The 25,769-nt window shown below is 47.8% G+C and overlaps 1 protein-coding gene and 1 non-coding gene across 27 annotated transcripts in view; one reads left to right on the top strand and one right to left on the bottom strand.

Moving 5' to 3' along the window:
• The window catches only part of ZMYND8 (zinc finger MYND-type containing 8), a 125,718-nt gene that overhangs the window by 32,429 nt on the left and 67,520 nt on the right, over positions 1-25,769 (bottom strand). For all 26 annotated transcript variants that reach the window (XM_040446837.1, XM_040446840.1, XM_040446836.1 and 23 more), the window contains 3 exons: positions 24,330-24,811; positions 11,592-11,732; positions 1,707-1,859 (listed from right to left, as the gene is read on the bottom strand). In XM_040446837.1, coding sequence (XP_040302771.1) covers positions 1,707-1,859; positions 11,592-11,732; positions 24,330-24,811 — 776 coding nt within the window. The remainder of the gene's footprint in view (positions 1-1,706; positions 1,860-11,591; positions 11,733-24,329; positions 24,812-25,769) is intronic.
• Positions 6,465-6,537, top strand: TRNAK-UUU (transfer RNA lysine (anticodon UUU)). Its single transcript has one exon. It is a non-coding gene; the product is annotated as a tRNA-Lys (tRNA).

The following is a 25,769-nucleotide window of genomic DNA, read 5'->3' as shown; positions in this document are numbered from 1 at the left end:
ACACGCTTCCACGTCTCTATCAAAATGCAAAATGGCAGACCAGAGGGTGTTTCACAGACACAAACAAAAGTGGGCGAAAGCATGTTCCACTCAACCCACTGACGTGTCTTGCTCCCAGTAAGGAGCGTCGTCCGGCCACAGGTTAATGATAGCGTATCTTAAAATTTTGAAAAGAGGAAAACTCAAATCTGTACCGCCTTCGTTCTGGGACAACAGTCACCGTGAGTGGGGTCACCATTGAGACCCAGACACAGAAAGGAAACTCGCAAACAGACAAAAGCCACGAGCAGCCCAGGGCACCAGACACCAGCAGACTCATCTCAGAAGTAGATCTGCCTCCGTCAGGGCTCCATCAAAAACAGGAGAAGCCAAAAGCCAAAAACTCAGATCTGGTCTTAACTTCTGGGTCCTAAGGCTCATGCTACTGTAGCCAGATACGAGGTCAGATACGGTCAGATATGAGGACAAGTGTGACCACAAATGTGATAAGGAAAGCTTGCATACCAGAGCCCAAAAGACACGAGTTCAAACCCTGCTCTTGTGCCTTTATTCACCTGGTGACCCTGAACTAGGGACCTACCACTCTGAGCCTCAGTTTCTTCATCTGCAAAATGGGATCGAAAATGGTATCGACCCACCTGTCAGGGCAATCTATGCACCGTGTGTGGTACAGTGCAAGGTATGCAGGAAACAGTCAGTAAACAGAAATATTAAAATTCTTATTAACATGAATAATAAATCAAGGAGTCAGCCCAGCTGCATGGAAGGACCCAAAGCAGATACTTAAATGGCCTGCAAAATTACAACCATTCCTCCTCTGGCCCTTCTGGATGACTCCTAACCACAGCTTAGTCATTCTAAGGTCCAGAGCACCCACAGACACTCTCAACCTCACCCTAGCGGGGCTCTCTCTCCTGAGGCCAGCCATCCCCTACTTCTTCACCAACACCCTCCTGCTTTTGTTTACTTAGTCCACAAACATTCCAGAGCACCTACTATGTACACAAGACCAAGTACCTTGGAGAACGTAAATGCTTATGAGACAACCTCCCTGCCCTCAAGGAGCTTCCAGTCTAGCTTCCGGTGTAGAGGGACACCCCCACACAAAGTGACCACTGATGTTCCCCAGCAATAAAGTGCCACAGGAGGGGGCAGATAGGGAGGGAGGGCAGTCAGAGGAGACTTCCTGGAGGAGGGGATGCCTGAGCTCAGCCTTAGGGAAAGAATTCAGGTAGGCGGTGTGAAGGCAGGCAGCACGGGGAAGAGGAAGGCAGGCAACAGGTACAGAAGCAGGATGCGTGTGCCAGGTGGGGAGGGCCCGGTCTGCGGCAGAAGGGTTTGTGTCGGTTGTTTGTGGGACGAACTGGACTGGACGGTGAGCCACTGACGTGTGCAGACAGCGAGCGTGGGGGCAAACTCAGGAAGACCCTTCCGCTTTCAAATTTCCCTACCACCTGCACCTCGAGGCTGCAGGCTACCACCACCAGAGAATAAACTGGGTGGATGTCAAAGAACCCTTGTGAACAAGTGACGAGCCAATCCGAGAGGCTCCGCCGTTGGGGGAACTGTATCTGAGTCGCACGCTCAGTGCTGCCCTACAGCAGCCGGGATCCAATGCTGGCTTCATCCGGGCGGCGACCCTACAAAGAGTTAACGGTGACGACGGCGACCACAGTGACGATGCGAGCGCAAACCAAAGGACGTACCTAATTGTGCTTTGCAGCTCTCTATGGTCTTGTCGAGATTTAGCTGGAACCTGCTGCGGATCTGCCGCTTGGGCGAGAGGAGGGGGACGGGCGCCGTCTGCTGCTGGACCGACTCACTCAGCTCCTTTAGGTCCATCTCGGCCTTGCTTCGATCTGGAAGACAGGGTCGCACCCTCATCAGACACGCACTGGACGGAAGAACACGCAACACTCCTCACTTAGCTTCCTTCTCGCACACACACGATGGGAGAGCATGGCGGAGAGAGAAACCCCAAAACCCTTGCCCCCACATCATCTGCTCAACGGTGGGCTGGTAATAGCCTGCCAACACCCGTGTCTGCTGAACGGTCGCCTGGGTGGCTTTCAATGTTTGAAACGCACAACCCCAGCCAGACGGTTGTCTGCCGAACTCCGCGTCATTAGGGATCCTGAAAGCCAAAGGTTACAGTAATACGGTCAATCTCCGCGTCAACAGATAAAGTCACACTGCATCTGGCCAGAGTGTGCTTTTAACTCCAGGCCCACATCCGAGAGGACTTGTAACCAACAGACGCTGAGTGCTGCCTCCCTGCCCCCGTCCCCCCAGAGCACACATACACATAACTGGGGGTCCGGCTTCCTCATTTACCACGGAGACTTTGCTGCTCATTAGCCAGAAAAGTGGGGTAAATGTCAGACAGGCAGACCTTACGGCCAAGCTGCTGTGCTCCTTTGTGGCTCAGACATCCATCTGAAGACAGGTGAACAGATCAGCCCTGGATACTAAACCTCTGTCTTCTGGCTCAGATACGGCCCAAGTTCCTCACCCTAATCCCAGGCAAAGGTCTCCGATGGAGGACTCAAGGCCAAGGGTCTGGCCACCATCCCCGCTTCCGCCATGGGCTCCTTACATGACCAACTGGACCAGATTCCAAGGGTCTGTAAGTTTGCATTGCTTACATTCCTTTCGCCCCACCTCCTCCAGCGTCCCCCAAAACGGAAGAAAGGGACAAAATGAAGGCGGCTGCACAGGCCCAGGAAGCAAGGAGACTTCACAGGCAGGGGTCACTAGCTGCCACCTGCCTGCCACCCCTGGCATCCCCCTGCCTCTCCAACTGACCCTAGGCACAGAATGCAGAGCATATGCCCTGCCCTGGCCAATCCCAGAAAACCACGTAACATCTATCAAGGGCAAAGACGAGAGGCCACCTCCGAGCCCGTTGCCACCACCTATGAGCTCACTCTCAGGCTTCCTCCACCCCCTGCTGTCCCCACCCCAACACATCTATGCCCACCAGGCTGTGAGAGAAGCCCGGTGTGTAGTCTGAGGGCTGGACCACAAGGACTGCTCAAAACCTTCACTCACTGCTCGTATCCATTTTCCAACATGACCCACACACCTTCCCTGTCACGCAGGAACGGGGCAGTCCCTCGACCCTGCACACCCAGAGATCTGTTCAAGTCAGCAGAGGTAGGCAGCCTCCCCTGAACCCCTCGCAACCCTCTCACAGCTCACGAGAGCGACAGACTGCTCCGACTTAATTTTACCACCGAAATGAGGTCACCACCAAGGGGAGATTAGGATTAGGAAGGGCCCTTTCCCCAAAACACACTCAGGGCAGCCCTCAGATACCATCGTTGTCCTACGAGAAAGGCTCTAAGGCTCTAAAAACATATCCACCTGTGAGCGTGTGCATACACGTGTGTGAGCATCCGTGTGCATTTCTTTGTGCAGGACTGGAGATGCGCACAGGGAAGATGGGGTGAAGGCACGGGGTATTTCGGAGCAAGGGAAGAATATTCCTGCAAATTTACTGGAGATGCACCTTACAGAGAGAACAGAGACTAATAATGACAACAATAAAACAAAGGAGGACGACCAAGGAAACAGAGAAAGAAAAAAGATCCAATTCAAGAACAAGCACCATGAGAACGACTTAGGGATTTCAACAGTAAAGGATAGGAAGCCGGTCTCATAACTTCCACTTTCAGAAATGAGAAAGGATACTGGGCTCCTAAGGGAAAAGGCAGCTTTTCGAGTATGAAGTTGTAAAAGAAATTAACTCACAAAAATACTTTCCATCAGTGTCCTCAATGAACACTCGACACAGCAGTTACCAAAAAAAAAAAACAAAAAACAAAAAACAAAAACAAACAAAAAAACAACAACAACAACAACAACAAAACGAAAACAAAAAACACCATCTACTACACCAGAAGCGAGCAAACTTTTGCTGTCAGAGAGCAAATTGGGCTCTGCAGGCCATACAGCCTCTGCTACCAAAGTGACCATAAACAATATGTGCAAATTGATGACACTGTGTTCTAATAACACTTTATTTACAAAAACAAGTAGGGGGCCAGATTTGGTCCAAGGCCTGAACGTTTGCCATTTCCATCTGTAGCGCACCAACTCATAATCTTGGCTGCAAACTGAAATCAACAGAGCTTTAAACAAAAAAATCCTAACGTCTCGGTCCCCCTCCCTGAAAATGTGAATTAACTAGCCTGGGGGAAGGCCTGGACACTGGCCGTTTAAAAATAACCCAGAGAGGGGCACCTGGATGGTTCACTCCACTAAGCGTCTGATTTCAGCCCAGGTCATGATCTCGTGCAGATCGTGGGGTCCGAGCCCCATATCCGGCTGGTTGCTGTCAGCACAGAGCTCACTTCTGATCCTCTGTCCCCCTTTCTCTCTGCACCTCCCCTGCTCATGACCTCTTTCTTTTAAAAATAAATAAACATTACAAAAAAAAAAAAAAATACCCCAGATGGGGCGCCTTGGCTGGCTCAGTCAGCAGAGCATGTAGCTCTTGATCTCAGGGTCATGAGTTCAAGCCCCACATTGGGCATAGAGCCTACTTAAAAAAATATTAAGATTTTATTTTTTTGGTTTTTTTGTTTGTTTTAAATATTAAGATTTTTTAAATGGGGGGGAGCAGCTGGGTGGCTCAGTCGGTTAAACATCCAACTTTGGCTCAGGTCATGATCTCACAGTTCATGGGTTCAAGCCCCACCCCACGTTGGGCTCAGTGCTGATGGCTAGGAGCCTGCTTTGGACTCTGTGCCTCTCTCTCTGCCCCTCCTCTACTCGTGCTCCGTCTCTCAAAAATAAACATTAAACAAAAATTTTTTTGTAATTAAAAAAAAAAAAAAGATGATTCTAACTGGCCGCTAATACTGAGAACTGCTGCATCAGTCTTCTTTTTAATATTCATTTATTTTGGGGCGCCTGGGTGGCGCAGTCAGTTAAGCGTCCGACTTCAGCCAGGTCACGATCTCGCGGTCCGTGAGTTCGAGCCCCGCGTCGGGCTCTGGGCTGATGGCTCAGAGCCTGGAGCCTGTTTCCGATTCTGTGTCTCCCTCTCTCTCTGCCCCTCCCCCGTTCATGCTCTGTCTCTCTCTGTCCCAAAAATAAATAAACGTTGAAAAAAAAAAATTCATTTATTTTGAGAGAGAGAGCACGCAAGACCATGTAAGAGGGGCAGAGAGAGAATCCCAAGTAGGCTCCACGCTGATAAGAGGGAGCCTGACATGTGGGATCTGAGCCAAAATCAAGAATCCGACACTCAACCAGGCGCCCCAGACCAATCTTCTCTGTGAGTAAAGAAAATTCCTTCTGATTTGCCTTAACCTTTGTGTTAACAGTATCACTTTTCTAAACCTTAGGATTCATAGAAAGAGACCTACAAACTCATCAGAATAATCGTGTGTGTGTGTGTGTGGCTGTGTCTACAGTAAATGCAATCTCTTAACTTTAGCCTTTAAAAGACTGGACTCGGAAATTCTCATAATTAAGAGGAATGAAGAAACAGTACAGCACGTTATTTTACAGTTCAGGTTTCTCCAGTCAATAAGCTGAGGTAATGTGGCTCCTAACAAGAAACCACCCGAAGCCGGGGGGGGGTCCTGGGATCAGACCTTCAGGAGTTGAGCCACATCCAATTATCGTTCTCAAATTTTCAACCACATTTTGACTTTCTTCTCCTCCACAGGGAGAAGAGGAGAGCTTTTCTTTCTCATTTAGCGGATAGTCGCTTATCAGGATTTCTTCCCCCCCTGCCCTTCTATATCGGGAATATCTTCAGAATCCACCTTTGCTGCCAACATTTTGAACTTTCTGGCTGATACGAAGACAGCTTCGGCTATAAATGGAAACCAGGAAGAAGAAACACCAACGCTGGAGAAAGACACGATCTTACATTTCTGGAGGAAGCATAAATCAGAACCACCTCTTTGCAGGGCAATTTGGCAACATCTCTCAAAATGTCAACTGCACGTGGCCTCTGACCCAAGATTCTGCGTCTAGGAATTCATCCTATGGCTATACTCCCACATGGGTAAAAGGGTCTTCATTTCAGCTGTTGGCAACAGCAAAACAACCTAGAGTCGATAAATAAGGCGCCTGGGTAAATAAATTAACAGTTCACCTTGAAATAGAATAAAATACAACCGCTAAAAAACAACGAGAGATCTTTATGTGCTGATGTGGAAAAGCCAGCCTGTTTAATGACAAAGACGGTGACAACCAGTAAAAGATACCCGCATTGGTGTGGGGAGAAAAGACGGAAAGGGAACACAGATACAAATATATGTGTTCTTGGGGGTTCTCAACGTTGGCGCTAGTGATATTTGGGGCTGGATAAGTCTTTGTTGTGGGGGCTGGAGGAGGGGGGCTGGGGGCTGTCCTGCACCTTGTAGGATGATTAGTACATCCCTGGCCTCCATTGCCAGCAGCACCCACATCCCCGTTGTGACAATAAAAATGTTTCTAGGGGCGTCTGGCTGGCTCAGCTGGTGGAGCGTGGGGCTTTTGATCTCAGGGTCGTGGGTTCGAGCCCCACATTGGGCATAGAGATTACTTAAAGATAAAAGCTTAAAAAAAAAAAAAAAGTCTCCAGGGGTGCCTGGGTGGTTCAGTTGGTTAAGCGTCCAACTCTTGAGTTCCAAGTCAGATCATGATCTCATTGTTTGCAAGCTCGAGCCCCGCATCCAGCTCTGTGCTGACCGTGTAGGGCCTGCTTGGGATTCTCTCTCCCTCTCTCTCTGCTCTTCCCCAGTTCCCGCATGCTCACCCTCAAAATAAGTAAATGTAAAAAAAAAAAAAAAAAAAAATGTCTCCAGGCAGTGCCACATGTCCCCTTGGGGAATAGAAATCAGGTTGAAAATCCCTGGTATATAACATAGAACTCCCCAAGAAGACTAAAATGAGGTAACCGTGGTCACCTGTCAGAAGGGACAGACAGGTGGTTACAGACAGGTTGGCTTTTCATTGAACATCCTTTGGTCTTTCGAAATTTCTCACCACATGCATGCACTACTTATAACAACAAAATTAACTCTGTACAAGCAAAACACAGTTTCATCTTCAATGAAAAAGAACTCGATTTTCTCTGTTCAAAAGCTGGAATTCCAGGAGCCACAAAATGGCGGCTCCTTCCAGGGAACAATACCATCCAGACCAGAGACCTGGCAAAAGTTCTCTCATCCATCAAAAGCCAAGAAGAGACATTCTTCATCTCATCCACTGTTTTAGAAAGAAGAAAAAAAATGAGGCGCCTGGGTGGCGCAGTCGGTTAAGCGTCCGACTTCAGCCAGGTCACGATCTCGCAGTCCGTGAGTTCGAGCCCCGCGTCAGGCTCTGGGCTGATGGCTCGGAGCCTGGAGCCTGTTTCCGATTCTGTGTCTCCCTCTCTCTCTGCCCCTCCCCCGTTCATGCTCTGTCTCTCTCTGTCCCAAAAATAAATAAAAAACGTTGAAAAAAAAAAATAAAAAAAAAAAAAAAAAAGAAAGAAAGAAGAAAAAAAAAAAAAAGGCAACATGCAGGAAGCCTCAGCCCCCAGCTCTGTATCCATACTCTCAAAGGATGCCTGACTTCAAGGTATCACTTGACACAGAGACAGAAAGGAGGCCTCCCATCAGCGACAGCGGAGGAATAAACAAGCAGAAACGCTCCGGGTCTGACAAGTTCCCATTGCTGTCAGCGTCTCTAACAGAGCATCCAGGCACATTTGTGTCACAAACAGGACTGCTGAACCGCTGTGTTTGTTCAGCCCAGAGCAAACACCCTGTGCGACAAGAGGAGACGGGATTCCCAGAGAAGCAAACAGGAGTCTAGAAGAAGAAAAGAATCAGGCCTTCCTTCCTCCTCTCATGCTTATTTAGGACTTATTTCTCATACGGTCAAAGAAAGGGACTATAACAATCCACCAGGCTTCAGCTCCTTGCTTTACAGCAGAGAGAAGGCCCAAGACAGCAAACGAGAGAGCAAACGAGGGGCCTGTGCATTAGCAAGTCGGGTGAGAAGTCTCTGAGGGAAGCCTTCCCCTCTGTCATGCACCAAAATTAATTTGAATAGTTAAGTATCCAACTGATGACCGATGGCTGGTTTTTGTACTTTGGGTTGGATTTATGTGTTTTGGCCAACTAGAGTTATTTTTATTTTTATTATTTTTTTGTATTTTTTAACACTTATTTATATTTGAAAGAGAGAGAGACAGAGCCTGAGCAGGGCAGAGGCAGAGAGAGAGAGGGAGTCACAGAATCCGAAGCAGGCTCCAGGCTCTGAGCTGTCAGCACAGAGCCCGATGCAGGACTCGAACCCACGAACTGCAATATCATGACCTGAGCTGAAGTCGGACACTTAACCAACTGAGCCACCCAGGCGCCCCAGAGTTTTTATTTTTAATGCAATTCATTGGCAACTTCCAAAAACGAGGAGAGTTCATACACAAAAGTGGATTTGCATTTTTCTTGGAAATTGAGAGTCTGACAACCCAGGTTCAACTTGTGGGAGCTGCATCCGTCAGAAAGGCACTCTGTCCTCCACGGCGCTGCCCGTTCGAAATCTTCACCTTACCCCCTCGCCCCTACAGCTAGGCCAATTTATCAAACAGCGTGACAAGCGCAGTGTCGAGGGTCCCTCCAACATCAAAACACGGCTCCGTCTTGCAGTGTGTCCGTTCACATATTTTGGCTGAAGGCACAAACTACGAGGCAGACAGGCCTGAGCCCGCAGGCCAAACCTGACCACGAATCTTACGTGATGCTGGGTAGAGGACTTTGCTTCTCTGTGCCCCAGTGTCCACTATCTTTGAAATGGGGCTATCATCTACCTTGAAAGTTGCTGTCGTTTTTTTAATAGTTTTTAGATTTCAGAGAGTAAAACTTGGGGAGGGGCGGACAATAACAGTTCTGGGTGTTTTAACACCTCCCAGATAGGTGTAACCACCATCAGAATGCAGAGCCACGTCCTCTGCCAAAGAATCCCTCTGTGATTTGGAATCAAGCCCTCCCCCACCTCAAACCCCACAATCACTCACCTGTTTGCCATTTCTCTAATTTTGCTCTTTTTTTTTTTAATTTTTTTAATGTTTATTTATTTTTGAGACAGAGAGAGACTGAGCATGAACGGGGGAGGGGCAGAGAGAGAGGGAGACACAGAATCGGAAGCAGGCTCCAGGCTCTGAGCTGTCAGCACAGAGCCCGACGCGGGGCTCAAACCCACGGACCGTGAGATCACGACCTGAGCCGAAGTCGGATGTTCAACCGACTGAGCCACCCAGGCGGCCCTGCTTTTTTTTTTTTTTTTTTTTTAAACGAAATGCCATTTGGTTAGATACCATAATGTCATCATCCTCCCGAGCACTGTCTCATTTTCTGTCTGCTCAAGAGTAGTTGCAGGGATGCCAGACCCAAAAAAGCCCATATAAAGCACCTGCCCCATCCCTGGACAACCTCTCGAGGATTATTTAGTATTTCCCTCCACCATCTGATTTCACACTTCACCAGTCCCTCTCTGATCCTCTCCCCGTTAGGTAATTGAACCCGCAGCTCATAAAACGCCCACATCCCCAATGCCTTGGTTCCCACTGACAAAACACGTGTCCCAGCACAGAAGGAGATGGGGGGCATGGGGGGTGGGGGGGGCGGGGTCTTCTGTACAGGGCAGCCTCTCAGGCTCCACCATGCCCACCCACCAGAACGCAAGACAGGGAGAAATCTCTCACTGCCGCCGTGGGTAAGCCAAGCGGAAAGACCCACCGCGTCATGAGGACACTCAAGACCACCTGGTTCAGAGAAGGAGCTATTCTCGCCACTCACGACGGGCAGAGAGGACACAGTGAGAACGCCCCAGCACAGTGTTCCTTTTCGGAGTGTGGAGGAGGAAGGAGGGCGTGAGAAAGCAAGCTCTGTGAACATTCCAAAGTAGCAAATGGGTCCCCTTTCATTCGAGTGAGGAGTCCCCACCAGCCACGGCCCTGACCGCTGTACCACATGCAGTCCGTGCTAACAGGTGAGCCAGGGCGGGCCAGGCTCTGGCCTCCCTGCAGACACAGGCTTGCTCCAGTCCCGCCACCTGCCTGGCACCTGGAACCCTGCAGTCCTGGGCACCTGGAACCTCCTCTCCAGACCTTAGTTTCTCCGCCTGAAATGGCATTGCAGGACAAGACGAACCTGGAGGGTCCTGGCCACCAGGGGCTAGGGGTTCACGTGCGAGCATCGTTCTGCACAGGTGGCTGTCCCCCTCTTCCTAAAACCCTGTATACTCGAGCCCCACCCCCAGCTGTGACAACCAGACATTGCCCAGTGTCCCCTGGAGGGGAGTGAGGGAACCATCTCTGGGGAGGACCACCTGACATAGGCTATTCTCCACACAGCACCCAGAGAGGTCCTTCTAAAGTGCTCAGTTCCCATCCCTCCTCTGCTCAAAGGGCTCCACACCAGGGTCTGCGGGGTCCACAGGGTCCCAGTGCTCCGGGACCTCATCTCCTCACCTTCTTCCCCTCACCCACTGGGACAGGCCACCTGGGCCTCCCTGCCATTCCTACAACATCCCTGACCCCTAAGGCCCTAATTTTTTGTTCCTCCTCCCAATATGGGCAAGGCTGGTTTTTCTTGTCATGCAAATCGAGGCTTAAATACCACCTCTCCTAGGTAACTCAGTCTGACTCTTGGTTTAGGCTCAGGTCACAGTCTCATGACTCCTGAGCTCTGCAGGGGATTCTCTGTCTCCCTCTCTTTCTGCCCCTCCCCTGCTCACACTGTCTCAAAAATAAGTAAACATTTCCAAATAAATAAATAACGGCACACACACATAAACACATACCACCTCTCAAGAGGCCTTCCCTCAACGCTGCCTCTTCCAGACCACCGCCATTCTAGGTATCTCTCTCCTTACCATTTATTGTCTCTCACTTTCTAGAACCCAGCTCGGTACAAGAGCAGGGCCCTTGCTCACCACCCTCTGCCCTGGGTCTAAAACAGCACGCAGCGTGTAATAGATGCTCAATAAAAATCAAGAATCCTGACGGAACGAATCAATGAAATGACTTCGTGGTTGGGTATTTAGCATTTCTGGTGCCAATTTTTGCTAAAGACTCTGCCCGAAGGCAGTGCTCTTGAAACAACTGACAGAACTGCAATGGGGGGAGGGGGGACCCTACTAAGTCAGGGATAAAGATGGGCATTTTTTTTTAATTAGAAAAGGAAAATTAAGGAAACGATATATCAGAATATATTGCACAAAGGAAAGGTAAATATTGATTCATAAAGCTCGACTTGCATCAAGTGTGTGCATGTATAAAACCTTAAATGTATATACATACACTCACACACACACCTGCACGAGAACTGGGTTACTCTTGTAAAAACCAGAAAACGTTGTAAACACTGGCCTAAGGTCCGTCAAGATAAAACAACTCTGCATATCAACCAGCCCCAGGAAATCGCTTACTTGCTCCTTTTACCGTTCTCCCTTCATCTTTGTCCCCTATACCTTTTTAATATTTTGCGCAGAGAGAGGTTTTGTTCAGAGCTCAAGAACCACACCCAAAAGAGGACATCACAACTTGCAAAAATATGCATAGATGCCACAGAAAGAGGCTCCCACAACTCCCCACTGACCCAAGTTAAGATTCAGGATGCTTCCAGTGGTAGACGTTTTGTCCGTTTTCGTCGTGATGGGCGTGGACGCTTGAGGAGAGAAGGTTTTCGGGCTGCCGGACAAACTCCCTGCTTGTCCCGTCTTGGCAGAGGCTGGTGAAGCTGAAAAAGGATGTTCATTGTTAAAAGACAGATTTACAAATGAATAAACAAATAAAACTTGTTTGTCGGGGGAGAGGGGAGAAATTGTATCTGCTTTCAACAAGGCCCCCAGAAGTGCCCAGATGGGGCGCAGCAGGAAGGGTCGGCCATTTATGTCAAGCACAGGCTTTAACCCAATGTTAAGCCGTGAAGGAAGGAGGCCTCCCCAGTCATTCTATTAAGCACAAAGCTCTAAGACAAATCGGCTAAGCTGCCACTGAAATTGGTTTGGCCCATTCACGGGTGTAAATCTCAAAATAAATAGCGATTACAGCGGCCCCCAGCACAGTCCAGATGCAGAGACCGGAGCCAGGCTTACAAATGGCATGCCATCCGTTTATAGGAGATGTGGGAGCTGGCTCGCACAGCCAATGCACCTGCCGTGGGCCAAGTCGACCCCTTGGGAGATCTCTGGCTTCCCATTTCAAAGGTTCCGTGATGCAGAATGAAGCCAAACTCAGCACCAGATGGAGCGAGGGCGTCACTGGTCAATGATCTCCCTCCTTACTATGTTCCAAACTTTTACAGGAGGACAGAAAATCATACCTAAGCCCGAGTCTTTTAAAAACACCATAGGGTGCCTGGGTGGCTCAGTCGGTTAAGCATCTGACTTCGCCTCAGATCATGATCTCACATATCATGGGTTGGAGCCCCAGGTCGGGCTCTGTGCTGACAGCTCTAAGCCTGGAGCCTGCTTTGGAGTCTGTGTCTCCCCCTCCCTCTCCCTCTGCCTCTGCCTCTGCCCCTCCCCCACTCGCTCTCGATCTCTCTTCTCAAAAAAAAAAAAAACAAAAAAAAAAACATTAAAACAAATTTTTTAAAAATAAACCTTTTTTTTATTTTAAATACCTTAAAGCTACCTCCATACTGCTCCCCTAAGCCTCATCCATTGAATGTGGGCAGGACAGAAAGCAAACCACATAACAACACAAGAGTGTTCAGATGCGCTGTGCGTCCTGGAGATCCTGCCCCTTTGCCTACACAGCCTGCCATTATGGGGACTGTCCTGTCTGTTACAGAGCTCCTAGAGACAACATAATGGCCAGCCCTGCTCCGATGGACAGGAAAACACGGACTCTGCCGTGATCTGATCCTTAAGGGAAAGTTGTCGATGGCAACGGCGTTACGAATCAGGACGTCCCGGGGACTTCAAACAGTGCTCACGCTGGCAGATGGTCACGTCAGTTTCCTCACCCGCCATATGGGGGTAGAGTCAAAGTGAGGATCCAATGGGTGAAACTCAGCCAGTCGGTATGCAGGGCTCCCTCGGCTCTAGTGCAAGGACCTACCAAAGCTACCTTTAATGGATAGAGGGGGAAAGACTAGACACAGGGAGGATGGAGGCAGGCACGCAGCGAGAGCCAGACCCCAGGTGTGAAGTCCACCTTGGCAGCTGACTTGATGGGCGTCCTTGGGCACGGTCCCTGAGCTCCGTGAATCTCCTTTCCTGGTAGCCTCAAAGAGAGACACTGATAATAAAATACGAAAGGACTGGTAAAAAGCACCCACCTCATCAAGTTGTAAGGATCTAGCACGTTAATCATCAAAACAGCGGCTGGCATCAGAGAAGCACTATATTATTATTTGCTATTAGTATAACATCGCTTCCTATTTCCCCGTTAACCTCGAGGCCGTTGGCTTCAACCACCTAAACCAGCAGTTCTCAGCCGGGAGTGATTTTTTTTTTTAATTAGGTAGGCTTCACGGCCAGCGTGGAGCCCAACATGGGGCTTGAACTCACAACCTTGAGACCAAGACCTGAGCTGAGATCAAGAGTCAGACGGTTAACTGACGGAGCCCACCCAGATGCCAGGCAGCCAGGAGTGATTTTGCCATCCAGGCAGGGCACGCTGGGCGATGTCTGCAGACAATTTTGGCTGTCACAACTAGGGCAGGGGAGGGTGCTACCAACATCTAATAGGTGCAGACCAAGGATGCTGCTCGCCCCTGCCCCACCACCGAGACAAATAATCTTTGGCTCCAAACACCTCCAGAGCAGAGGTGGATCAATTCACAAAGGGATGAAACAGGTGTGCCTGTGGGGAACCTCATCGGAGCTAATCCACGTCAAGTGGTCCTTAGCAAATGCTCCATCGATGCTCCACATTATTTTGAGAATCAAGTTTTGTTGGTGGTGGTTTTTTTTAATGCTAATTAACTTAGTTTCACTGTAAGGATGAACAAATGTCCGGCCCTGGGCACACAACACTCTCTCAAATGAGAGCTTCAATTTACTGTCACTACCACTGTTCCTGTAACCAGGTACCGTAACAACCAGCAGAATTAGAGTGCTTGGTACACACACACACACACACACACAATAAGAATCACCAAAGATAAAGGCATTTCCAAAGATTTAAGTATTACCGATAAAATCTTTAGTAGTCGGATTTTATTTTTCGTTCACTCGTATTCTATCTGCTTCCTTCCAAAAGAGATTTGCAGGGGCTGAAAACATCAGTGTCCTATATTCTCTGCGAGGACTAAAGACCAGTGCCTCTCTAATGTATTCTCTCACGTGAACCAGCAAACAGGGGTAGCAGGAAGGGTCTTACACCAGTCAAGGTACTGCGTAGACTGCGAGGAACTTTGTCAAGAAAGTCTGACCCAAAAGGGTAGGCGGAAGTAAAAACGTGGGTCCGCATTTCCCTGCTTCATAACAGCTCATGTTAAAAAAGGAAGGAAGGATGGGCGCCTGGGGGGGGGCTCAACTGGTTAAGCGTCCAACTCCTGATTCCAGGTCAGGTCGTGATCTCGAGGGTCGTGAGTTAGAGCTTCGCATCAGGCTCTGTGCTGACAGTGCAGAGCCTGCTTGGGATTTTCTCTTTCTCTCGGTCCCTCACCTGCTCACGCAGGCTCGCTCGCACCTGCTCTCTATCAAATCAATATTTTAAATTTAAAAAAAAAAAAAAAAGGAGGAAAGGGAAGCCAGCAGGCAGTCTCACAGAGCCCTGCCCCCTTGTGGTCCCTACAGGGAAACTTAGCAAGAACACAGGCAAAGTCGTTATTTTTGCAATTCTGTAGTTAAAACATAACGGGAAAAACAAGTCTTTAATTTCACAGGCACATAAAGTTTCCCCTGTTAATAAAACATAAGTATTGAAGGTTTAAGAACTATGTTCTAAATTTTTTAATTTAAACATAGCACCAGGATATGGCAAGAATAAAGGTGTTTGGAGAACACTGGCTCCCCACGGGTACGAGTCTGGTTCACTCTCCATGCAGCCAGCAAAGGGCAGGGACCCCCTCACAGACATCTGGGACTAAAATGCTTCCTGTAATCAGAGAAGGGACAGCATGGGGTCACCTAGCAACCCTGGGTTCCAACACGCAGAACTCTCCTTGGGGAACACGATGGCCCCTGTCCACCCCGGAGTGCCACACGTCCCCCCTCCCCAGTTTGTGAAACACTATGTACCTGCCTCGACCTCCCCATACCAGTTAACGCTATGACCACTCACCTAGATGTTCAAGGCCAAACACGTCTAAACTGCCCTAATTCCTCCCTTGTTCTCCTGCCCCAATTTACCCCACTCTTCAGCCAGGCCCCTCCCTGCACACCGCGTCCAAAATATACCCCCAAGCTCCCCCCGGTCTCCATCCCCACTACTATCAGCCTAATGCACACATTCTCAAAGGTGGTTCTGGAGAACAGGGGGGTGAAAAACTCTCTTACTCTTTTTATGTACTGCATGTGTCTGTGTTTTATACATAAAAAGAGTAAGAGAGTTTTTCACCCCCCTGTTCTCCAGAACCACCTTTGAGAATGTGTGCATTAGGCTGATAGTAGTGGGGATGGAGACCGGGGGGTGAAAAACTCTCTTACTCTTTTTATGTATAAAACACAGACACATGCAGTACATAAAAAGAAATACAGTACTTTGAAATTTCATGAGGGTCCCTTCCTAGGTATAAACCCAAAAGAACTGAAAAGCGGTACTCAAATCTTGCTACACCAACGTTCATCGCAGCACTATTCACCACGGTTCAAAGGTGGAAACAATCTGAACGTCCATCGACGGATAGACAAACTCTGGAGTCCTCGGTGGAACGTTTACTGAGCCATAAAAAGGAATGAAGGTCTGATGCATGCTGCATCATTCACTGAAAACATACGCTCTGTGAAAGGAGCCGACACGAAAGCCACATTTTGTATGATTTGGATTAAATGTAATACCCAGAGCAGGCAAATCCATACAAGTCATGTGCAGACTGACGGTCACGAGGGGTCGGTGGCCAGGGAGTAGAGGAGTGCTTAATTACTTCACGGGATTTTATTTTGGAGTAATGGAGATGTTCGCTTTCAAATGGTTAATTTTAGGTCATGTGAATTTCATCTCCATTAAGGAAAAAATTCACAGGAGACTGTTGGGGGGGAGGGGGTTAGGGAATGTCTAAAATGGCTCCTTATGGGATGAGAAAGAAAAAAATGGCTGATAAATACTGCCCGTGCCTATCATTTCCCACCAAGAGCCTGTAAGAGCTCCCATGGGCCCCCCACCTCCTGCCACAGCACCCCTATCCTGGGCCACCCTCCACACCGCAGCCAGGTACACAAACCACGGCTCCATCTAAAACCATCCAGAGGCAGGGTAACTGGCTGGCTCACTCAATAGAGCACATGCCTCTTGATCTCAGGCTTGTAAGCTCAAGCCCCCACATTTGGGTGTAGATACTTAAAATTAAAACCTTATAAATAAATAAATAAATAAATAAATAAATAAATAAATAAAACTATCCTAGAGGTGTCCTATCCCCCAGAATAAAATCCAACCACACATGCGACCTTTCCTTTCCTCATTCAGGAATCTCCAGCCACACGACCTTTGTGCTGTTCCTCTAAGATCAAATCCGCTCCTAACTCAAGCCTTGACACTCCAAGAATTCCCCAGGAAAGGCCCCCACCCCCACCCCGATCATACTGGCTGGTAACCCTCCAACACCACCCTCAAAGCCCTTCCCCTGCTGGCCTCATCCAAGGGGGCCAAGTGCCTCTTTTTACCATCTCCCCTTTGCCGTGAGCACATCAGCTCCAGGACAGCAGGGTCCCTGCCAGGCACCTTGGGATGCCGCCCGGTGTCCGAGAAATTTACAGAATGAGCAAATACATCAGATCATTAACTGAAGAATGAGGTTTCCATTTCTCTTCTCACCACAGAGGTCAGGATAAGCAATAAAGAAACAATAAGAGCAACGAAAGAAAACCTTCTTCATAAAAAGACAGCCGTTTCTGTTTAAATACTCTCGATATTATACAGCTACTAAAAACAAGGTATGCTAAAAGAATGATTAACAATCCAACAGAAACACATAAATGAGCATGGGGGGGAGGGTACAAATGGTCAATAAACATGTGAGAGATACAGATACAGATGGATAAAGATAGACGTGGATACATTTATCTCCACCCTACATCTTTTTCGCATACGTGATTACCTTGTTTCAAAAAATAACACCTAGTGTTGAGGGAAGGGGAATACTCACTGGAATCGTAAAACCTTTTTAGCACAGCAATTAGGTGATGCTGAAATTACCCAAAATTAAATTTATAAATCACACGGACGGTAAGGTCCAATGCTGAGTTCACCCCCTAGATATACGTGTCATGTGCCCCAGACACCGTATGCACACCAGAAGGTTCACTGCAACAGTATTTATGACAGCAAAAAGGAGATGGCGTGTAAATGTCTGTTAACTGAAGACTAGATAAGTGAATTAATTAATACCATACACCCCAAAAAAGAATGACACGGATCTGCACAATCTGACAAGGACTGGTCCCCGCAGGTACGTGTGTGTGGGAAAGAGAGAGGTAAAAATCAAGTGCGTACAGAAGTGCCCACAATATGTGTAAATGTTTATCGAAAACACACGCATAGCTTCAAATGAGTGTATACATATTTTTGGTAGTAGCATACTCCACAGAGTATAAGAGAGGCATAACGAGGACAAAGTTTCGGGATGTAGGAGAAAACAAATGACCTTTTTTACATCCGTTTACACTGCTTTAATACTGCTAGGTTGTGTTTTATGTTAATTTTAACCATGTAGGGTCACCAACGTTAAAAAAAAAAAAGTCAACTAGAGTTATTTAGATGATGGGTCATCTTGCCCGTTTAAAACTACCTCTACTGTGGTTTCTGTTGTGGGGGAAAAATCTTTAAAACAGGTGTAAAAATATATTTCTTAATACAGATAAATGTAAATGAAGGGGGCGGGGATTTTGGAATTCTCAGACTCCAGTGAGTTTCAATGGATATGTTCTCGAAAACATGAACTCTGGCTTTGTATATGGCCACCGGGACAAAAATGTGAATCAGCAGGCCAGCCAAAAACACCCACAATTTTGGGAATTAGAAAGCTAGCAGAGATGTCCATACATAAAATGTGCATTAAGAAAACAAATCAGATGGGGCACCTGGGTGGCGCAGTGGGTTAAGTGTCCGACTTCAGCCAGGTCACGATCTCGCGGTCTGTGAGTTCAAGCCCCGCGTCGGGCTCTGGGCTGATGGCTCGGAGCCTGGAGCCTGCTTCCGATTCTGTGTCTCCCTCTCTCTCTGCCCCTCCCCCGTTCATGCTCTGTCTCTCTCTGTCCCCAAAATAAATAAACGTTGAAAAAAATAAATAAATAAATAAATAAATAAATAAATAAAGAGATGTTTCCCAAATGCCTTCATTCACATGCCCCCAATCATTTCTGTCATCTGCACGTGCAGATGACTGACAACTACAACTATATGGACAAGCAGAAAGGTGTCAAGGAAAGAATCCTCCCTCGAAAGGAGCAGAAGGCTTAGTGTGATCCATTCGACCACAGAACATTACGATGGCAATTATCAATGGGATTTATACATTTAAAAACCTTGACTTGAATTCAAGTCATGGTCCCAGGTTCGTGGGTTCGAGCCCTGACACAGGATTCCTCACTGAGCGTGGAGACTGCTTGGGATTCTGTCTCTCCGCCTCTCTCTGCCCCTCCCCTGCGCACGCACACACACACACACACACACACACACACACACACTCTCTCTCTCTCTCTCTCAAATTGAAAAAAAAGGAGGGGGCACATGGGTGGCTCAGTGGGTTGAGTGTCAGACTCCTGATTTTGGCTCACATCATGATCCCAGGGTCATGGGATCGAGCCCCATGTCTGGCTCCACACTGACCATGGAGCCTGCTGAAGATTCTTCTCTTTCTCCGTTTGCCTCTCTCCCCTGCTCACGTGTGCATGCACGTGCGCACGTGCGCGCACGCGCGCGTGTACACACACACACGCCCTCTCTCTCAAAATAAATACATAAATGTTAAAAAACTAAAAGTTTAAAAAAACCCGAAGGAACACCCAATTGGTCTGTGGGTTGTTTTTTTTCTTTTTTTGAGAGAGACAGAGAGCGAGCAAGTGACCATGAACAGGGGATGGGCAGAAGAGAGAGAGGGAGACAGAGAATCTGAAACAGGCTCCAGGCCCCGAGCTGTCAGCACAGAGCCCAATGTGGGGCTCAAACTCACGAGCCACAAAATCATGACCTGAGCCGAAGTCAGACGCTTGACCGACTGAGCCCCTCAGGCACCCAGGAACACCCAATTCGTAACCCTTGTTACCTCTCGGGGTATGATTATGTGCTATTCATTACACAATATTAAAATTTGAAAGCAACAGTTTACATTCAGGGAAAAAAAGGACACAAAATGCGATGTAATATATTGAAGAGCTTCAAACCTGAACATGAAGCATCAGAACTTTGCTCTCAGTGCTAAAAGTCCAAAGCACGGGTTCTCAACAGAAACTGGAGGGGCAACTACGCCCCCAGGGGCAACGTGGCGGTGCCTGAAGACACTTTCAGCTGCCCTCACTCTGGGCAGGGGCGTGCTACGGGCATGAAGCGAGCGGAGGCAGGCGTGATGCTATATATTATATACCCTGAAGTGAGTGCATGGGAGGCCCAACCAGACCATCGTCCAGCCCAAGCCAGCAGGGCAGAGATCGAGAAACTCGATTTTAAATCATGCTCGACATTTTCAAAAGCAAAAAGACATTTGGAAACGCTCGTTTCGATTAAGCTTTGACACGGATGCAAATCCTTTTGTAAAGCCGTAAATCTTGCTCAAAGGAAGAACTAATCGCCTTTGAAGTCACAAATAATTCAATCAGATTTTATACTTTGATGTACCATTCACGAGTGCGGACCAAAACCCATCATTTATTATCTACATTTATAGGATCCTGGCCTGTGCTAAGTGCTATTCTGACTCCATGAAACAGGAGTCTTAGAATTAAATTAGCAAAAAATGCCCCCTCCCTCCCACGCACCCCGGCACTCTGGAGGGGCAGAGGCAGAGGAGCTAGTGATTCAACGCCAAACTTCCTCTACTTATAAAGCTTCGGAAACAACCTCCATCTTCAAAGGGCAGTAGCTTGCACAACTCCTGGTGGCTTGCACAGATGAGCCACACGGCAGAGCATCACTGGGCAGTCTACAACAGGACAGAAACTCCTATTTTGAAGGACTATGTGACATGAAAAATACTCAGAACACAAGGTTAAGCTTAAAAAAAAAAAACAAAAAACAAAAAACAAAACCTCAGGTGCCCAGATGGCGCTATCGGTGGAACATGAGACGCTTGATCTTGGGGTTGTAGGTTCAAGGCCCACAGTGGGCGGAGAGCTGACTTAAAAAGTGGGGGGGCGCCCAGATGGCTCAGTCAGTTGAGCATCTGACTTCAGCTCAGGTCATGATCTCATGGTCCGTGAGTCCAAGCCCACATCGGGCTCGCTGCTGTCGGCACAGAGCCTGCTTCGGATCCTCTGTCTCCTCTCTCTCCGCCGCTCCCCTGCTCGTGCTCTCTCAAAAATAAACAAAACATGGGGCGCCTGGGTGGCTGTCGGTTGAGCGCCCGACTTCGGCTCAGGTCATGATCTCACAGTCCGTGGGTTCGAGCCCCGCGTCAGGCTCTGTGCTGACCGCTCAGGACCCTGTTTCGGATTCTGTGTCTCCCTCTCTCCCTGACCCTCCCCCGTTCATGCTCTGTCTCTGTCTCAAAAACAAATAAACGTTAAAAAAAAAAAAGAAATTTTTTTTTTAAATAAAACATTAAAAAAGAAGAAGGAGAAAAAGAAAGAAAAAAAATCTCAAAACTGTCTACAACAGATACTGCAAACGAGCCAATATATGTAAAAGTTGGGGCAGTCCACATTTAAAAAAGTATCTGAGGCTTCTCTTGAACCATGAGAATAAGGCAACAGAGCCCACATTCCCACTTGGCAAGAACCAGCAGGAAGGCCCCCAGGGCCCTTCAGGAAAGGCATTCCTCAAGAGCATTCTGACAGGTCAGGTGGTGGTCTGTTAGTGGGGTGTAAGGAGTTCGCATCAGAAGAGTAAGGACCGCTGGGGGAGGTACATACAAGCACCAACCCGTGTGTCATCAGGAAGAGTGTTATTATTTCTGCTCTGTGTTGTTCAGCCCAGTGACCACACTTCTCAGTCTTGCTCGTCTCCATACCTGCCTGATCCCTAGAAATATCTGTTTTCAACTTAATAGTATGACTCCTAAACCAACATAGAAAAAAGTCCTGGAAAGCAGCTCTTCCTGCCCGCGCGTCCTGTCCCCATGCTTTAATAAAAATCACCTTTTTTGCACCAAGAAAAAAAAAAATTTAAAGTCCTGGAAACAAGTATCCAAGGGCTGACCGGGAGGTGGAATGATGTGTGACTTTAGTTTTATAAATAACAAGTATTGTATGACAAGGATGTACTGTTATGACAAAAGGAGTATCCAAATACGTTTTCCCTTCTCCCTAAACAGTAACCCCTAGTGCAGCTACAAAACCAAAGGACTGTTCGTTCAGAGGGTGCTGACAACCCCCGGCCGCTATAACTCGTAGCTGAATACATATTCATGGCTAACGTCGAGGTCCTGCAAGCAAATATTGCCAAAGGCATTGATTTAGGCCAGGACGTCTAGATCAAGGGGGAAGCAGGACAATCACTGAGAATATAAACCGCTTTGATCCATAACCAGGACACCATGGGCAAAAGGCTTCTGGCTGAGCAAAGTACTCCTGAGAAAACTAAATCAAGTTCTGTAGATTACAGACACCTGACTGAGTTCCTCCACACGCCCACGATACAAAAGGAAGGTTTCTAAACTCCCATAAAAGTTTTAGTTAATAACTTATTTCAGTGTGTAGCTTTTATGTTGCTGGCTACAAAATTTTTATTGCTAAAACTAATACGACTTTTCTATCCTATGACGATCTTTTTTTTTTTTTTTTAACGCTATTTTGGATAAATCAAAATCTCATCTCAATGATACCCTCCCTGTGGGGCATTTCAGTAAATATTCCACCTCTCCTTGTACCAAACGCTATTGTCGCTGCTGACAGCAGAGGGCAGTAGGGTGCAATGAAAAGAAAATGGAAGTAGACTCAGGATCTAGCTGTGGGCACAGGCGCCTCCCTGCACTCTCCACAGAGACCTCAATTTTGCCCCCTGTAAAATGGGGAAACGGACTCAAGAGTTTCTTCTAACTAGGTCTGTAACAGAGGTTAGCAAAAGGACCCATGGGCCAAATCTAGCGTACCACCTACTCTCATATTGCCTACAAGGGTTACTTGCCATTTGCAAATGGTGGAAAAATCCTGAAGGGTTACTAGAGTTCATGAAACACACAAATCATATGAAATTCAAATTTCAGGGTCACAGCCACATATTGCCTATGGCTATTTCATTAATACAACAGTGCTGAATAGCTGTATAGTTGTGAGGAACAAAGAGCCACAAAGCCTAAAATATTTACTATCTGGCTCCTTACAGAAAAGGGGACAATTGGTGAGATTAAAATGATTTGGGGAATCACCTTCTCTACACATAGTACTCACTGGCTGCCTAACTCATAATCCCCAAATGATGCAAGCACATACTGGCAACAGGATCATATTTTAGAAAAAAGGACTTTAAGGGGCGCATGGGTGGCTAAGTCAGTTAACAGTCCGACTCTTGAGTTTGGCTCAGGTCGTGATCTCACAGTTCATGAGATCCAGTCCTGTGTCTGCCTGGGATTCATTCTCTCTCTCTCTCTGCCACTCCCCCGCTCACACTCTCTCAAAAATAAATAAACACTTATAAATACATATTAAAAAAATAATAGGGGCACCTGGGTGGCTCAGTCGGTTGAGTGTCCGACTTCAGCTCAGGTCATAATCTCACAGTTCATGAGTTCGAGCCCCGCATCGCGCTCTGTGCTGACAGCTCAGAGCCTGGAGCCTGCTTCCAATTCTGTGTCTCCCTCTCTCTCAGTCCCTCCCCCACTCGTACTGTGTGTGTGTGTGTGTGTGTGTGTGTGTGTGTGTGTGTGTGTCTCTCAAAAATAAACATAAAAAAAGAAAAATGAGAGTAAACCCATTTCCTTGTGGAAGTAATAAATCTCTTAAGTATTTAACAGACAGCCAAATAATATTTGGGTACAAAGAATTCAATTTAAGTCACCATTCCTTTCCTCACACTGGACCAGCACCCCCTCACATCAGCTCTCCCAATCCGAATCTGAATCTGAATCCACGTAGGCATTTGCTGAGCAACCACCGTAAGAAATAACGTAGCAGCCAGCATCTTTGCAACGCTTACTTTTTCTGGCACTGTTCCGACGCTTTGTGGACACGTCTTCATTTAAGCCTTAACAAGAACCTATGGGTCAGGTCTGTTATTACGTCACATCACAGATGAGGAAACTCAAGCACCAAGACATTAAGTATCTGGCCTAAAGCCACGCGGCTAGTGAGTGGGAGAGTTGGGATTTGAGACCGGCAGCCTCATTCTTAACCACTCGCCATTCTACAGCAAGTGTCAATCAGGGCAACCAACCTGTAAGGAGCGCTCTGGGGAGAGCACACGTTATTGCCGACCTTACCTGTCGCTCTAACACTGGAGCGCTAAGTATCGTGAAGGTATAGTTTGGATAGAAAAACAGTCTTTCGAGGGGCGCCTGGGTGGCGCAGTCGGTTAAGCGTCCGACTTCAGCCAGGTCAAGATCTCACGGTCAGTGAGTTCGAGCCCCGCGTCAGGCTCTGGGCTGATGGCTCAGAGCCTGGAGCCTGTTTCCGATTCTGTGTCTCCCTCTCTCTCTGCCCCTCCCCCGTTCATGCTCTGTCTCTCTCTGTCCCAAAAATAAAATAAACGTTGAAAAAAAAATTAAAAAAAAAAAAAAAAAAGTTTTTCGATTGAAGTAACGTTCCTGAGAAACAAACTCTTACGGGAAGTTTTGCTGTGATAGCCCAAGAGGCGTCTGCTCTCAACTCTCAAGGATTTCTGGCCACCTCTGCCCCACTGCGAGGAAGGACCTCCATCTGGCCTTTGGGGACCGATTTTCTACGTTCTTGATTCCTAACAGCAAAAATCCCTCTGGGTCACCCATTTAAAATTTTAAATGTCCTCCACTGGAGCAAAACCCCATAGAGGTCCCTTTGATTCTGAGACGCTGGCCAGCCAGAACCCGACAGGTGTGGTCCCGCCCACCCCGCCCCCGCCCGCCCCCGCCTCTTCCTCTTCCTCCGCGGCTGACCTGTGCTCTTGTCCAGGAAGTCCATGGACTCCTCACTGGCGCTGAAGTGGCTCGACGTGGCCTTCTTCTCGGCGTCCTGCTCCACGTCGGAGCCCGTGTGCACGGAAGAGTTTGTGCTCATGGGGGAGCGTGGTATATCGGACAAGGAGATCCGACGGCCCGTGCCCCCGCTCAGCATGGGCTTGCTCATCAAGATCTTGGGGGACGCCGTCATGTCGAAGTTGAGCTTGACCTTCTCCTGCTTGTCTATCTTGGCAGCACCCGCGCTGGGATTGCTGGGATCGAGCAGCATTTGGTACTGGCTGTTGGGCGTGTACGGTGTCCTGAAGGGAGAGTAGTTAAAAACCCCGAACTTCCTGCGGATGTTCTCCACATACACCTCCATCTCCTGCATTGCACTGTTGAAGATGCTTTTCGTCTTTTTCACAGAAAAAGGAATTTCTTTGGACATGAGGTAGCAATTATTTATTGGAACCCAGGCCCTAGAAGTGCAGAAGAGAGAGGTGAAGTCAACTTTGGTCCTTTCAGAGATCTATTTATTTATTTATTTATTTATTTATTTATTTTTGAGGTTTTTTAAAAATTGGTTTTCTTGCGGTAAGTTTAAGAGAACCACACGCCCTATTGTTAACGTAGGCACGGCTTTATTCATCCTAACGGTAATTTTATGCCCGATGAGTCTATCCCCATTCTACACTCTGATTCTATAAATTTGACTATTTTATTAAATACCTCCTCTAAGCGGAATTCACGCAGTCATTTTGTCTTACTGTGCCTGGCTGGTCTCCCTTAGCGTCGTGTCCTCCAGGTTCAGCTATGTTGTCACATCTTTTTTAAGGCCGAATACTATCCCATGAGATCTATCTACCGTGATTTCTTTATCTGCTCATCTGTCGATGGACATTTAGGGTGTTTCCAGAATTTTTTTCCTTAACGCAAACCAAATTAGCCTGGTATGTCTGTCGACCTTCTTAACTACATACTCCATTCTTTAAAAATGACTTGGGGGCACTTGGGGGGCTGAGTCAGTTGAGTGTCTGACTTGGGCTCAGGTCATGATCTCGTACTTTGTGGGTTTGGGCCCTGCTTTGGGCTCTGTGCTGACAGTTAAGAGCCTGGAGCCTGCTCTGGATTGTGTGTCTCCCTCTTTCTCTCTCTGCCCCTGCCCTGCTCATGCTCTGTGTGTGTGTGTGTGTCTGTCTGTCTGTCTCTGTCTCTCTCTCTCTTTCAAACATACGTACATACATACATGCATAAGACTTGGTTTGGGAGCTCCTGGGTGGCTCAATCGGTTGAGCCTCTGACTCTTGATTTCAACTCAGGTCATGATCCCAAGGTCATGGGATCGAGCCCCGTGTTGAGGTCCATGCTGACTGTGGAGCCTGCTTATGATTCTCTCTCTCCCTCTCCCTTTGCCCCTCCCCCGCCCATTCACTTGTT

Source organism: Herpailurus yagouaroundi, unplaced genomic scaffold (genome assembly GCF_014898765.1).
Source record: "Herpailurus yagouaroundi ecotype Mexico unplaced genomic scaffold, PumYag 196, whole genome shotgun sequence".
Classification (NCBI taxonomy): Eukaryota; Metazoa; Chordata; class Mammalia; order Carnivora; family Felidae; genus Herpailurus; species Herpailurus yagouaroundi.
This window is presented reverse-complemented; position numbering and strand designations above follow the sequence as displayed.